Source organism: Staurois parvus, unplaced genomic scaffold (assembly GCF_062004578.1).
Source record: "Staurois parvus isolate SC_StPar_1 unplaced genomic scaffold, SC_StPar_1.0 ptg000562l, whole genome shotgun sequence".
Classification (NCBI taxonomy): domain Eukaryota; kingdom Metazoa; phylum Chordata; class Amphibia; order Anura; family Ranidae; genus Staurois; species Staurois parvus.
Genome location: NW_028318358.1, coordinates 12,504,093 through 12,519,938, shown reverse-complemented (window position 1 = coordinate 12,519,938; position 15,846 = coordinate 12,504,093). Strand labels below are relative to the sequence as shown.

Below are 15,846 nucleotides of genomic sequence, written 5' to 3'. Positions count from 1 at the left end.
TCCTTTCCTGTCCATTTTCTTCATGCTCTGCTCTTCTCCTTTACCCATAAACTCATTTCCCTTTCATTCCTTTTCTTTTTACCTTTAGCTCCCCAGTTATCCCCTTTTCCTTGTTTTGTGCCCTTCGGTTTGGTTAAAATAAGGACCAAATGCATACTGCATTAGAAGTATTTATTGAAATATATGCCATTCTTAGATATATTGCACTTGTCTTTTGCAAACTTTTTTGATACCAACAAAAAAATGTTTAATAAGAAAAATAAAATCTACAAAGCACAAATCTGTAAACAGCAGTTTATTAGGGAATAGGCTAAGGTAACAGTATTGGGCCTGTGCTGATTGGCTTTGAGCTTGTATCGATGGGGAAATGCAGCTTGCTTTCAGATGCTTTCTGTTTGCATTTGACATTAGCTAAGACATTTCTGGGATCTCTCAGAACACATTGACAGGCACATTTGAGCTGAAGTTGAGCTCCTTCTAACCTTCTTTTGACCATCTCCTTATAAGCGCCATCAACCTGCTTTAAGCTGCTTTTGGATTCCCATTGACTTTACAAAGGCTCTTACTGTATTTATGGCTATACCAGCATGAAGCTTTAAGCTAGGAATGTACATAGAAGCAGAAGCATAATGCAGCAGAATGGAATAACGGTAGTAGCAATAAATGCATTGTTGACAGGGAATATGACAATTCTACTTTTCCATTCTAGCAGTGGTGCTCATGGCTGGAATGGTGCTTGCTTGTGTAAACATGACCATGACTTTTTCCACTGCCAGAACTATGTCCACCTTTGAGATGATGATGTCCCCCATGGGACATTCCTCCTGAATGTTGTTTTCCCCCATGGCTGGAGTGCAGGATAGCTACAGAAAAAAAAAAGAAAAAAATGTAAAAGCATTGTTCCTAGGAATTGCAATTTACAACAAAATTAGGATTAGTGTGTTTACTTACATATATTCACATTTCCATCTGAAGACAATCTAAGACAAAAAATATCACAATGCATGTTAAAACATATATAGCAAAGTATGTTTATTGTTACATCTGTGTCAATGCACTAGTGTTATTTATGAAGTGCAGTGTAGAACTGATAATACTGAAGAGGTAGGGGAGGGCAAGAGGCGCCAATGCTTACAGTCACAGCTGCTGATCTTAACCTCTGTGGAGCTGGAAGAGCACCACTGTGGGGAGTATCTGGAGTCAGTGGAGGAAAGATTTCTACAGTAAACAGCAGCAGGCTGCCAGCCAGGACATGGGAAACACTTCATTAGAGGTAAATTATGTCCTTGGTGTTGTATCCACAACAGCATTTTTAATAAAACTTCAGCTGGAGATTTAAGTGTGTAGTGATTTACTACTGCTGTGATCTTGTTTGAAATCTAACAGATTTTCTTTAAATATGAAAGCATCTACTCTATAATCTATTTATCTGCAATGATAGAATAATATCACACTCACCTGTGCTCCTCTCCCTCCAGCATCTTCTTATAAGTAGCAATCTCAATATCCAGAGCCAGTTTGACATTCATCAATTCTTGGTATTCTCTCAGTTGGCGAGCCATGTCCTGCTTGGCCTTTTGCAGGGCAGCCTCCAGCTCAGCCAGCTTATGCTTGGCATCTCTGACAGCAGACTCACCACGTTCCTCAGCCTCATTAATGGCGGATTCCAAGGCTGCACGCTAGGAAAATATGAAAAGGATGAGGAATTAATTATAGAAGCTAATAGTTTCAGGAAGAACACTGACCCAGACATGTTTAGGCTGGAAATACAAATAAGATAAAAAAATAAAGTTTTATTAGTTAATTCTTTGATAGCCAATGTTGGTGCTGATAGCTCCTTTGGATGGGCCATGAGCCAAGCACAATCCAACCACTCTCAGACAAAGCTATATGATCTTTTGGGACCAGAAACAGAAAATGTAGATACTCCTTTCTAAAGCTCTGGTGAACTGTCTAAGGTCCTTGATGTGTGTTGTATGGCCTTCAGATCCCAGCAGTCAGTAGGAGTGAGATCACTAAGTTGTAAAAGGGCTGTATGACAATGATCTGTAATTATTTATTTATTACAGGTACTTATATAGCGCTATCAATTTACTCACCTCTTTACATATACAGTATATTGTACATTCACATCAGTAGTAATAGATCCCATCCCTTGACCATGTCCTATAGCATGTATCCAGTCTTCAACCACACCAAGACCTCAGTCTTTGACCCTTTCCTAAAGGATATACATAGTCCCTGATAGCATTCTTAGAACCACAGTTAATGAAAATGATGTGGAACCCTAGGGTCTACAGTTGAGGATCTTTATTCCTAGTGAGTTGTTCACCACTGGTCTGAAGGCTCAAGGTTCATACAAGGATAGAAGTTTTGTAATATTTGTGAATTGTAATTGTTGCTATTTTGCAAGAATATACGGAAAGAGGATTTTTAAAAAAGTTGAATTGACATGATTAATGAACGCATAAGCTACATTTTTATTCTTGAGCATTCGTAGCTCATTTGCCTATAAATGTAGCCAAATAAACGGATCTAGAGCAAATTCTTACATTTTTTTTATAAAACAATATCCCATTAGCTTAAATTTCTGTGGAATTAAAGAGACATTCCACATTTAAATTACTTTTCAGTAAATAATACAATAGATTTCTTACTTTCTTCCCTTTCCTTCAGTTAGGCCACTCTTCTTTTCTCTTTTTTTTTATGAAGTTAAAGCAACCCTGTCACTATAATAAATATTTTAACCACTTCCATACTGGACACTTTCAGCCCCTTCCTGCTCAGGGCAATTTTCAGATTTCAGTACTGCACTACTATGAATGACAATTACAAAGTATAATTTTTTTTTTTAGACAGAGCTGTCTTTTGGTGATATTTAATCACCACTGGGTTTTTCATTTTTGCTATATAAATTTTAAAAATATCAAAAATTTTGAAAAAAACATGTTTTTCTTAGTTCCTGTTATATAATTTTGCAAATAAGTAATCCTTCTTCATAAATTTAGGCCAACATTTAATCTGCTACATTTCTTTGTTAAAAAATAACCAAAATCATTGCATATTATTTAGTCTATTTGCAGTTATAGAGTCTACAAGCTACAGTACACACAGTATACTTTAAAATTGATCTGTCCTAGTGTATTGACTGCCTATCTTAATTCTCGAGGCCCTAATATGCCAGGACAGTACAAATGTAACCCATTGAAATGTTATTACTTGCAAAACATTAATGTATTGCAATACAATACATTGGGCATTAGATGGGAGTTGCCTGTCGTTCAGGGTCACTCACATGGACAGAACAGCCCTCTGGAACTTGTATGCTGAACAGCAGGACTTAGCTGGAGAGCAGGGTGGTCAGGGACTACATTTTCCAAGAAAGGTAGCGTGTAGGCAGGGGGCATATAAATATCTAAGCCCGGGAGATTGGCCAAGAGAGTGTGGGGAGAGACTGAAGGAGAAGGAGGTGTGCTGACAGCAGAAGTGCTGAACTAGGCCACAGAGCCAGAGTTAGAGAGAGAGGAAGAGCGAAAGAAACCTACTGACCACCAGGTCTGCCACACTGCCCAGCAGGCCCTTCTGACAGTAGGAGACGGGACATTGAGTCTAAACTGGAGAGTCCTTGGACTGACCCCATCTGCAGAGAATATGGTGTCAGCAGAAGTTGGGCTTTCAATAAGAGGTCCAAATCAACAGGGAACCCAAAAAATTACTAAGCAACCCTTAAGGGGGTAGTGCTACACAAATATCTCCCAAAAGACCCCTTATTGGAAAGTAGACTCCTCACGGTATTCAGTAAGGGACATGGTGAATTGTTTGAAGCTGTAACTGTTTTCCCACAGTTCTTTGGAAAATAAAGAAATTAAATAAAATGTGTATTTTTTTCACTAAATTGCTATTTCTTACACATGCCATAGGCATACTTGCAGTTATACCCAAAAACACATTCTACTACTCCTCCCAAATAAGGAGATACTACATGTGTGAGACTTGATGCATAGAAGGGTCCAAAATCCAAGGGACACTTTTGGGTTTTCAAGGAGCATAAATTACGCCTAAATTAGAAGTCTAGTTTCTTGACTACCTATCACATTCAGGGCCGGATCTAGCCTGTCTGATCTGGGGATGCATTGAAAAAAAGTAAAGGGGCTTGCTTTTCGACCTAAAAAAAGATACATAATGAATTGCTATTATAATTTGACAAAGACAATGAACTAGGTAATGGTAGCCAAATGAAGTACACAGGCACACATGCACAATGCTTGTTGCGCTACACACCACACAGCGGATATATCTGTGGAGGTCACCCATCCTCATCTTGTCTCTCTTCCCAGACCCTCCTCCTTTCCCCCAAATCATCCAACTGCATCTGTTCTGATAGCTGTCAGTGTTACAGCCTACCTGACAGACACCTCCCCCCCACTTCCTCACAAGACCACTACCTGAGCCTGACTACCCCTCCCACTAGCCTGCAGGCAGTGTGCATCATTGTGCTAACAGTGGGAAGGGGTAAAAACTTGTACTGAGCACAGGGGTCAAAAGTATGTAACATACAGAGTGCAAGTGACTGGAGTATGTAACATACAGAGTGCAAAAATTAGAAGGGGGTAACATGCAGGCAAATGCTGCAAAGGCAGTGGATGGGATTGTACACATGCTGCAGCTATTATGCTGTGCATTTTGATGTGGCAAAAACTAGCCCCCTGTTGCGTTCAGCTGTCAAATTTGACCCATTTCATTGGATGAGGCTGCCCCGCAACTGTGTGAAACGCATGCAGTTGCAGCATGGTGTGCAAGGTTTTTAGGAGGTGGTGAGGAACCAGAATAACACTTTATCACCACCTGTCAAACACCCTCTGCAAAGTGATCAACTGTGGATTGCTCTTCAGAGGGTAACACAATTGTACTATAGCAAATTCCTTGGGCTTCAATTGTTCCATAAGGACTAGGGGTAGAAAGGGGACTATTTAATGACTTTTGGGTGCAGATGGAGTAATCTACAGTGCTGCGTTTCTGTCAATTATATTGAACTTTCAGCCTGCCCCTGTGGATTGCTAAAGAAGATGTTGGGACTTTAACTGATATTGTGATGGAGATTATCTCACCTGGACCCAAAAGTTAATAATTAGTCATCTTTCTGCCACTGGGCCCCATTAATTCAACATCTGTCAAATGCTCTGAAAAGTGATCCACCATTAAATACTTTTCAGAGGGTAAACCTAGCATAAATGATGGGAGGGTTTTCGTTCTGCTATTTAACTCCTTGTGTGCTAGATTTTAAATACATTTTCTTTCCCTGGAGTTCTTTAAATACACAGGTCCTAAGAGAGAAGTATAAAGCATCTCGTAGTGACAAGATCATATGAATTGTAAGCAAAAGATGGCACATTAATTACACACAACCCTTCTAGTGGGCACTCCTGCACTTTTCAGATGGAATACCCCCTCCCTGCACACACGACCATCCCAGGCAGAGGAGTCCTCCAGAAGGAGCCTGGATTGGCCACACATGAACACTTTTGTCCCAGGTTGCAGAATTTGAATGGCATGTCCATCCTTCCACCTACTGCCAGAAAACAAGGCTGCCGCATATCTTACCTTCTGGAAGAAAAGATGCCCCAGACTCTTGTACCCTGTTAGGGTATTGTTTGCGATTGAATCGGTGTGACAACTAATCAGGCCAAAAGTGGACTATGTAATTGCTTTCAGGTGCAGGCGGAGTAATGTGCTGCACTGTATTTCCCACCAGCAAAGTTTCAGCCTCTTCTATATCAATTTGCCTGGCAGGCCAGGACTTTAATTTAATTGTTGGGAAATGAAGTGCAGGATATTACTCTGCCTGCACCCAAACATGATTAAATAGTCCCCTTATTTAAATGCTCTATGAAATGTGTTGCTTAGAGTATTGGTGAAATTCTGGGAACACTTAAGAAATCTAAAAAATTCTTATTTACCTGAGATTTGGCACATTCAATCTCTCCCTTAAGTTTTTGAATTGCTCGGTTTAGCTCAGCGATCTCATTTTTACTGTTCTGCAAATCATTTCCATTTCTGCCAGCTGCCATGCGCAAGTCCTCAAACTAGGAAAAAAGGATCATCATGTTATTTTTTTCTTAACACTGGTATTCATACAGGGGCAGACTGACAATTCATGGGGCCCCCGGGCAATAGGGGATCATGGGGCCCCTATGGCCTTGCCCAAACTCAAAAAAGTCTATGAAAAAGGTACCAGGAGCATCTCATGGGGCCCCCTACTGACCCCGGGCCCTCAGGCAGTGCCCGAGTTTCCAAATGGTCAGTCTGCCCCTGTATTCATACTAAATAAGGATCTTAATGTTCATCTGGCAGCTACTATGTTAGACTTACCCTTGACTGGTACATGGCTTCTGCTTCAGCTCTGCTTCTGTTGGCAACGTCTTCATACTGAGCTCTGACCTCAGCAATAATGCTGTCCAGGTCCAGGTTTCTGCGGTTGTCCATGGACACAATGACTGAAGTGTCTGAGATCTGAGCCTGGAGTTGATTGATCTCCTACAGAATGAATAGTAACCAAACTTTGAGACTAGATAGGAAAATCAATAAAAGTTAAGAATCCTTTAGCAATAGGTTAATGGAGTTTTACCGCTTCATACAGAGTCCTCAGGAAGCTAATTTCATCGGTCAGAGCATCAGCCTTTCCTTGCAGTTCAGCTTTGTTCATAAATGCAGCATCTACATCCTACAATTAACATTAGTTAGATGAGTCTTGATAAAATGAAGGCAGGGGAGGCATTTGGTTTAGGAAAGACAACATTTCTCAGAAGGTACACATCATGATTTTTATGTCTGTAATATATGCTAAACATATACTTTAAACCTTTAGATAAGCATATATTATCCAATTAAATGAGGCATGTGTATTTTTACTTTTTTTTACTTTTATTTTTTTAGACCAGTGGTGTAATCCAGCTTGAAACTTTTCATCTGTGTAGAGCTTCCTCTACCTGTAGTCACTGATACTTTCCCTCTCTGTACTTGTGCAAGGTGAATGGTCTTGTACAGTGGCGTGTTCACCGCAGGGCAAACAAGGCATTTGCCTTGGACAGCAATTTCCATGGGGGCAGTGGCTGGAGGGGGATGTTTGGGTGATGGCGGTGGGGGGGAGGTTAATTGTGGTTGGTTGTGGCAGAAAATGGTGGGCCTGGGGGGCAGCACAGCTTGTATCCACCTACTGCTCTAGTTTTGCAAAGTTTGGTGAAGATATAAGGGCCTATATCTTGTGTGGCTTGTGAGGAATATACTATATTATAATATGTAGTTAAATTAATGTTTTTGTACCTGGAGTTCAGGTATAAACTTAAGTAAAATGGTATACATGTTCCACAGTATACTAGATGTGCTGAAACAGACCATTTAAAAAGCATAACTCTTTTTTTTATGAGGGTATGTATTATTCTCTAAATTGCAAACATCTGGAACATGTTATTGGTGCATAAATTAAATGATAATGGAAGTACTAGATGACATTCTTACCTTTTTCAGCAGGACAAATTCATTCTCTGCAGAAGCGCGTCTGTTCATTTCTTCTTCATATCTGACAATAAAATAAACTATACTTTCATCTGTACTAGCAAATAATTTATATTTATGTACCACAGCACATGACCTACAGTCACGTATTATTGTATATAGTACTAAGGACCATCTTATGTTTGGGCAGAAATGGGTTAAAGAGTGTACATGCTCCCCCACCACATAGTTGTACACGTAAAGGGCATGCAACCTGTCATCGCTTAAAAGCACTAAAATAAGAGGCAGGAGAAAAGATGGGCTATTACTATTATTATTATACAGAATTTATGAATTTATATAGTGCCACTAGTTTCCACTGTGCCTTACAAAATAAAGATCAATAATACGACCATCAGTCCCACCCCTCATGCCAAGGTACTAGGTATAATCCTAGACTCCCATCTGTCCTTTCAACCCCAAATCCAATCACTGTCCAAATCTTGTAGATTTCACCTCCACAACATCACCAAGATATGACCGTTCTTAACCTCTGAAACTACTAAGCAACTTATTCACTCCCTGGTTATATCTTGCCTTGACTATTGTAACTTTCTCCTCGTTGGCCTACCTCATCGCAGGTTATTCCCTCTTCAGTCGATCATGAATGCTGCTGACAGACTCATCCACCTTACTAACCGTTCCATATCTGCCACCCCTCTCTGCCAATCCCACCACTGGCTTCCCATTGCCCAATGAATAAAATTCAAAACATTAACAATCACATATAAAACCATTTATAAATCAAATTACATCACCAATCTTGTCTTCAAATATCACCCAAATTGTCCTCTCCGCTCCTCCCGCGACCTCCTGCTCTCTAGCTCCCTTGTTTCCTCCCAAGCTCATCTCCAGGACTTCTCCAGAGCCTCCCCCATCCTCTGGAACTCTCTACCCCAATCTATCAGACTTTCGCCTACTCTGCTCACTTTTAGGCAATCTCTGAAAATCTATCTCTTCAGGGAAGCCTATCCTGCCTTCAGCTAATTACGGAATCTTCTATTCCTTCTACCAGTCCATCCCCCACAGTTATTACCTTTTGTACCACCAGCCCCTTCCTCTTAGATTGTAAGCTCCAAGGAGCAGGGCCCTCCTAACCCTTTTGTATTGAACTGTATTGTTACTGTTTTGGCTTTCTTTATTTTGTAAAGTGCTGAGCAAACTGTTGACGCTATATAAATCCTGTATAATAATAAATAAAGACAGTGTAATTACAAAACAGTTCAAGACAAGAGGCTTAGGAAAGCACTGCTTGCTAGAACTTACAATCTACAGGAAAGAGCAAGTGACAAAAAGAGTAGTAACTATGTGGGGAGGAGTTTGAGAAAGTAAAATTCAGTTGTTATATAGAAGCAGGATAGGCTGTGGAAACATGAGTTTCCACAGATTGCTTGAAGGCTGACAGGGAGGGAGTTCCCCAGGATAGGCTCTGAGAGAAGTCCTGGTGGTGAACATGGGAAGAGGTGACGAGGAAGTTAGAGAGCAAGAGGTATTGGAAGGAGTAAAGAGGATGGTTTGGGTGGTATTTTGAGACTAGGCTGGGGATGTAGCTCAGGACAGAGTTATAAGGGCTTTGAATTTTAAAGTTTATCCAAACTCAAAAAAGAAAGAGTTTCTCTGTTATAAGAAACATTTAGACATTGTAAATGTGTCTATGTAGTACTCTGGAACTTCCTGCTATGTGAAGGTGTCTGCACTTCTGTGCCTACAGCCTCATAGCTGTATACCTGCACTGTGATATCTAAGACACTGCTGCCTCTGGCTGCAAGCAGATTTGGGGTGAGATTTTGTGATGTCACTAATGTACTGTTTACTGCTTTCCCTGTTGGATGATCTGATATGAGAAAAAAGACCATGCTGCTAACAAAATGGTCACCTCCAGACAGAGACACAATGCAGGACAAGACATAGTAAGTATGAGTGCAAAGCTCTGCACAATCATAATAGTGCAGTGGTCAGGATTATACATAAATACAGTCCAGCATCCAGAATACAGTAGGCCATTAAAGTAACCTATTAGAACCATCCATACTTTATTGATATGTCTGTTGTATAAGACACTAGTTATAGAGCAATATGAATGTACATAAGATCACATGGAAAATCAAACAATACATGCTGTAATTTTCCCCATGGTAGAACACACGCAAAGCACCCATCAAGAAATTTGATAAATTTGTAATAGATGGCAAGGCAACCATACTGGGCTTCTGGGAGAGAATGTGTTATAATGCCTGCCTCCAGTACACCCTACCATCACCCTGCAATGCTGGCCCCCCTCCAGCCTGGGGACCACTGTCACCCACTAGGTGGAAAGAGGTTTGAAGTAAGGGATGTGATCTAATATAAAATCAAATATTCTGAAGCGCAAGAGGAGGCCCAGTACTAAAAGGATCTCAGTAAATGGTGCATTACCCATGAGAGTTACCACTGCTGCTGTTACCATCAGATAGATGAATCCAGAAGCTTCATAGTGATAGTAATATAAAAACCCCACTAGGGGGAGTACTTTTATTGGAATAAGCAATGGAACATAAAACACTTTAGCCTGTGGCTTGGAGGAAGTGCCTGGGTCAGGTGGATGGCCCGTCCGCTCGGGGATGATGTGCAGTGGTGACGAATGGAGTTGAACCTGTCAGATGCAGGGACCACGTGATCGCGGCTTCCCAGGATGATGTCAAGAGACGGAGGGGAAGCCCAGCGTACTGCCGCAAGCAGGGGAGATGTGGCCGGTTACCAGGACGACATGTTGCTTGTAGGATTTGAGAAAGCGTTTGTGCGCGAAACATGTTGTCCTGGGGAAGTAAAGGATTGTGTGTCCATGAAAAGCTGGGAAAACAATCCTTCACTTCCCCTAGTACAAGCACCACCTAGTGTACACTAAACACATAGCTAGGCACACATTTAACCCTTTGATTGCCCTAGATGTTAACCCCTTCTCAACCAGTGTTATTAGTACAGTGATCAGTGCATATTTTTAGCACTGATCACTGTATTAGTGTTACTGGTTCCCACAAAGTGTCAATTAGTGTAAAAATATCTGTTGCAATATCGCAGTCTCTCTATAAGTCGCTGATCGCAGCCATTACTACTATAAAAAATAAGTAAATGAAAAAAAAAACAGTATATGTCCCATATTTTGTAGGTCTATTTGTGGGGAAAAAAGGACATACGTTTAATTTATATACAGTGTTGCATGAGCAGCAATTGCCAGTTAAAGTAACGCAGCGCCGTGTTGCAAAAAATGGCCTGGTCTGGAAGGGGGATAAATCTTCCAGAGAGCAAATGGTTAACTTTTTTGTATAAAATCAACACATAATAGGGAGTCTGGCATACCTTTTGCACATCACCCCAATAAATGTGCACCTAAACCTTTTAAAAGCTTTCTGCTCTGCAGTACTGGTGGGGGAGGTTTTTTTCAAAGTGAACGCAAACTAATAATAAGTAACTTACTTTCTCTTAAATTCTTCCATCATGTCTTCCATGCTGTTCCGTTCTGCCTCTAGCCGAGCACTCTCACATTCCAGACTCTCGAGTTGTCTCCTGAGATTGCCAATAAAAGCCTCAAACAGAGGTTCAATCTGAGAACTGGTTGTCCTCTGCTCTTGTAGAAAAGCCCACTTGGTCTCCAGCATCTTATTCTGCTGTTCCAGGAATCTCACCTGTAAGAAAAATAAAATGAAGTACAGCATAACCATTAGCAGTCATTAAATACTAAAAGGATAGTGGTTTGCCACAATGTGACATTAATATAGTATTGTGGTTGCTGTATTCTAAGTATTGAGAGCTACATTACCCAGTGTCTGGCAGATTAAACAGGTTCTCAGTTCTCTGATTGATGTGCAGTACGTCTATACTGGGGCATCATATGAAGACAGGTAACAGGGTCAAATTTCAATGTGTCTTCTGTGTTCCTACTCACTAGACAATGTGGTCTTATTTTAGATCATATATAACACAAAAAACAGCGCAAAAATTAAATACATAAAAATAATCACAAATAAATAAATGTCCGTGCAAAAATATATATATAATATTTCAAACATAAGTCCTTATTTTCCCAAAAGGATTTTCAAAACAATGTTCCAAAATGTGCTTCCACCTAATCACCACGTGAAAAATAATATTGACCGCACTCACCAGATGGAGGTGAGTAATAAGCCTCATAGGATATAAGGGATCCTATAGCCCCTCAGGAGGAACTCAAATCGCCTTCACCCTGCTTAGATGCAGCAATCAACTCCACTCTACTTCTCCATGGAATCCTCAATAGTGTGCAAGGAAAGAAAGGCTACATAGTGTAATGCTGCCACTCAATACCATATAAATCAATAGAATAAGGACACTCACATGTTTCAATAAAATAACAGGCCTTGTTTAATAGCCTCAAAGGCTTCAAAGGAACAAGTTTCCAAATTGTAAATATAGGGATCTCACGCTTTAAGGATCACTGTAGAGGATGACCAGCTTTCCACCTCAAAAATGGCTGCTTTAACCGCAAAAGTCGGCGTGCGTTCCAAATACCGGAAGTGACGTAGGCCAAGAAGACGGCAGACCATAAGTGCATCAATGCATTTCACCCCACCCACAGGGCGTTTTCAAGACCACAGGGCGTTTTCAAGATTAGGTGGAAGCACATTTTGGAACATTGTTTTGAAAATCCTTTTGGGAAAATAAGGACTTATGTTTGAAATATTATATATATATTTTTGCACGGACATTTATTTATTTGTGATTATTTTTATATATTTAATTTTTGCGCTGTTTTTTGTGTTATTTATTATTGGTGGTTTTCACTGGTGCACAGCTGCATAATTGTATACTTTCTTTGATTGGCGCTGGGATTTTGTTGAGTTTATTTTAGATCATGTTTGCATTATATGAAGTCTATGTTAAAAATCAGATAGTTGGGAGATCGGTCTCTTTTAATTTTAGATAGAGTTATACCATCTTAGAGAACTCCACATTGTACGAGTATGTATTTGATACAGGATCTCTCAAATAGCCCTGTTTCATTAACACTTTTAAAAGAAATATGCAGCTGCCCATGTTTCCTATTTACTATCACTAATGATAAAACTTATTGATGGATAGATTAAAACATGCCCAGTTTAGGGTTTTGGTATATCCGCTATGTAAGGGGCTTTCCTAGGAAAACACTATGCTTTTTAAACTGTGAAGTTTCCGACCTTTTCATACTGAGGCCCTTTACCACATATAAAACTCTCAGAAGAAAGCTTGTTTGTTAACATTTGTACTTCTCTTCTCTGACTGATGCATAAAATACACAGTGAATGGCCACGATGTGTAGTAGAAGTGAGATAGCAGCAGTCAGCCCAGGATCTTGTGATACCCGTAGCACAAATACTCCTGAACAGGGGCGGACTGACCATTTGGAAACTTGGGCACTGCCCGAGGGCCCAGGGACAGTAAGGGGCCCCATGAGATGCCCTTGGTACCTTTTTTATAGGTTTTTTTAGTTTGGCTAAGGACACAGGGGCCCCATGATCCCCTATTACCCGGGGGCCCCATGAGTTGTCAGTCCGCCCCTGCTCCTGAATGAAAAATAAGATGTAAAGCTTGAACTGCGTGACAGGGACCATTCATAAATAATTGTGTTTTATTTATATCAAGACATATCTGTGAGCAGGGTTTTTTTTCTCAGAAAATAAGTGCAGGTACTCTCCCTTCTGAGTCGCCCCTTGTATTCGCCCCCTACTCACCTCCAAGCACTGTTTCTTGGTTCTACCTCCTACCCAACTCCCAGTATTGCCCCTTTTAGAGAATATAGACCCAAGTATCATTTTGTGATACTAGGTAATTTGTATGTGTATGGGATACATTCATGATAAAATGAAAAGCAGTAAACTAGATCTTCTGCAACCAGCAACGTTAGATCCCCCAGCAACAATAGATCCACCCCCAGAAACAATAGTTCCCTCCCAGCAACAAAAGTCCCCCAGCAACTAATAGATCCATTCCAGCAACAATGGGCCACTAACAGCAACAACAGATCTCCCAGCTGTCAGAATCAACAACCCCTCCAATTGTCAGCAACCATAGACCTCTCTCTCAAAAGTAGATCCCTCCCAGCAACAGTTGACCCCTCCCAGAAACAATAGATCTCCCACCAGGAACATGGGACATTCCCAACAACAATAACCCCCCTTGAAACAATAGCACCCCCAGTGAGAATAGTTCCCCAGCAGCCAACAACAATAGATTCTCCAGCACCCAGCAACCCTTGCCATTACATACATTTAGTGTGTTCCCCCGCGTTTTCACTGAAAAAAAAGCCCTGCCTGTGGCACTTGTTATCGAGTTTATTTTTAAAGTTGTAAATACACTTGGTTACAATTCTCACAGAGATGTCCTGATATAAATAAAAATACAATTATTTATGAATGGTCACACACACCTCTGAGGTGGAGAAGCAGAGAGTGAGATAAATGACACAAATAGCCAGTGGGGTGCTTCTTTCATTCCTTATTAAACTGGCCGTTTGTGCAGTAATCACTGGCAGCTTCTCCTGAACTGTGATGAGAAGCAGAGAACATCCTCACTACTGCCCATAGCAGCCTATTAAACTGCTGCACAGCAGAGATAAGCCGTAATAGTTACCATCATGGCTTATCTCACTTTAATAAACTTACACCTTATTTGTGGCTGCTGGAGCACCAAGAAAAATTATTATTGTATATATTGTCATTCAATAAACTTTCTTACCTTGTCAATGAAGGTAGCAAACTTATTGTTGAGGCCTTTGATTTGATTCTTCTCTTCCGTTCTCATTCTTTGGATGTTTGGATCTATCTCCAAGTTGAGAGGGGCCAGAAGACCCTGGTTAACAGTAACTGGGGTGATGCTTCCAGAACCACATGTTCCTCCAAAACCATGACCAAATCCATGTCCATGTCCATGTCCTGCTTTACCTAAATGAAAACTTCCTACTGACATCTTGGGTCCCTTTGATCCAATATTATGGGCACTCTTGCTGCTGAACAAATGGTGGATCTTGTGACCTTGTTTGACGTGTTTAGAAGAGTGTGATAAGAAACTGTGGGAGCCATAATGTTTGGGTAAAGCAGCACAAGGCTTGAAGTGTGTGTTTCCAGAGGAGACCATGGTACATTGATGAGGCATAATGAATTCTCTCAGTCCCCAAGCTGGTCTGCACAGGATATGTTGAATAGAGGGCCTTCCAGGAACTTGCTAATGCACAGAGATTTCATACTGCTTTTATATCTAAACAGACTGTTAACAGTCACATAAAAATTATGACCAAATGATTTTTGTTTTGTAGCATCATCTCTTCAAATTTATAGAAGGCAGACTAGCAACACGCCTGCATTGTCAAAACTTTAATGCAAAAATTTATTAGCTGTACTTGCTGAAATTTAAAATTGTGTTTGCTAGATTTAGTTTCACCACTTTTAAAAGAGAAAGGTGATGTGGACATCAAACATTGATAATATTATTGTTACATAGTTTGCCAAATGTTAATGACTGGATTTGGTTGGATTGAAGTTTTTTAATACTATTGTTGATATATTGTTGAAGTCCTGACAAGGGATGAACAAAATTGTTTTCATGTCCCCAAAATGTTATCAAAAATCAGATTTCAACAAAATGTCATCATTTAGCCAAAGGCAACTGTTCTGGGTATGGGGAACCATGTAACAATGTTTGTAACAATGTTTGGGTCTAGCAGCCAATCGCTGAATCTGAGTGCTATCACATGACAGAAAGAATGATGACACCTCTTCCCCTAGTGTCCAAAACCAGCCAGTACTTGGATTTTGGTACCAGCTGCAAGTGTGGAATGATTGGCAAGAGAACAATGGCAAGGTGGGCATGCTTGGGGCAGGGGCCCTTCTGCACAGACACTGTCACTTTACCTTGAATGTACAAAGTGACAGCGTCTCTTTATTGGGCACAATTAAGAGTTTCCAGTTTGTTAAATTTTGTCATACCACTCCACTCATTGTAGTTATCTTATATCATAGCACATTGGGCTACTGTATAATAATATAGAAGTCCATACTTCTGTTCCCCTTTGTAAGTAACAAAAGTTACAGCAATTTACTTTTTCTTTAAATCTATGTTCAATCCGTGTACAATGTTATGGAGCTCCAAAGAGTGTACTTAGCAATACTAGAAAAAATGGATTTCTGAACTGCATCCCCTCAGTGCAGGCATGCTTTTATGAGTCCAAGCCAAGTGGAGGTATAGAATGGATAATCTATTTAAAATACTCTATATGTTGATTAAGAATCAAGTAATTATTCGTTTTAG

The 15,846-nt window shown here is 40.4% G+C and overlaps 1 protein-coding gene across 1 annotated transcript; it reads right to left on the bottom strand.

The window, feature by feature from the left end:
* Positions 1–280: 280 nt before the first annotated feature.
* On the bottom strand, positions 281–14,748 carry LOC149450853 (keratin, type II cytoskeletal cochleal-like). The gene is made up of 9 exons (XM_089691495.1): positions 14,278–14,748; positions 11,005–11,213; positions 7,516–7,576; positions 6,626–6,721; positions 6,370–6,534; positions 5,958–6,083; positions 1,459–1,679; positions 952–980; positions 281–863 (listed from the first exon to the last, which is right to left on the bottom strand). The coding sequence occupies exons 1-9, from the start codon at positions 14,692–14,694 to the stop codon at positions 706–708; spliced, it is 1,482 nt and encodes a 493-aa protein (XP_089547621.1). The 5' UTR covers positions 14,695–14,748; the 3' UTR covers positions 281–705.
* Between the last annotated feature and the right edge of the window lie 1,098 nt (positions 14,749–15,846).

What these genes read in the sequence shown, in the direction of transcription:
- LOC149450853 (XM_089691495.1), bottom strand. Translation starts at nt 14,694, where the DNA reads ATGCCTCATCAATGTACCATGGTCTCCTCTGGAAACACACACTTCAAG. An exon ending in TTGCTACCTTCATTGACAAG is followed by an intron (nt 11,214 to 14,277) that starts GTAAGAAAGTTT and finishes TTTTTCTTACAG; the next exon opens with GTGAGATTCCTGGAACAGCA. An exon ending in CTGGAGGGAGAGGAGCACAG is followed by an intron (nt 981 to 1,458) that starts GTGAGTGTGATA and finishes TTTTTGTCTTAG; the next exon opens with ATTGTCTTCAGATGGAAATG.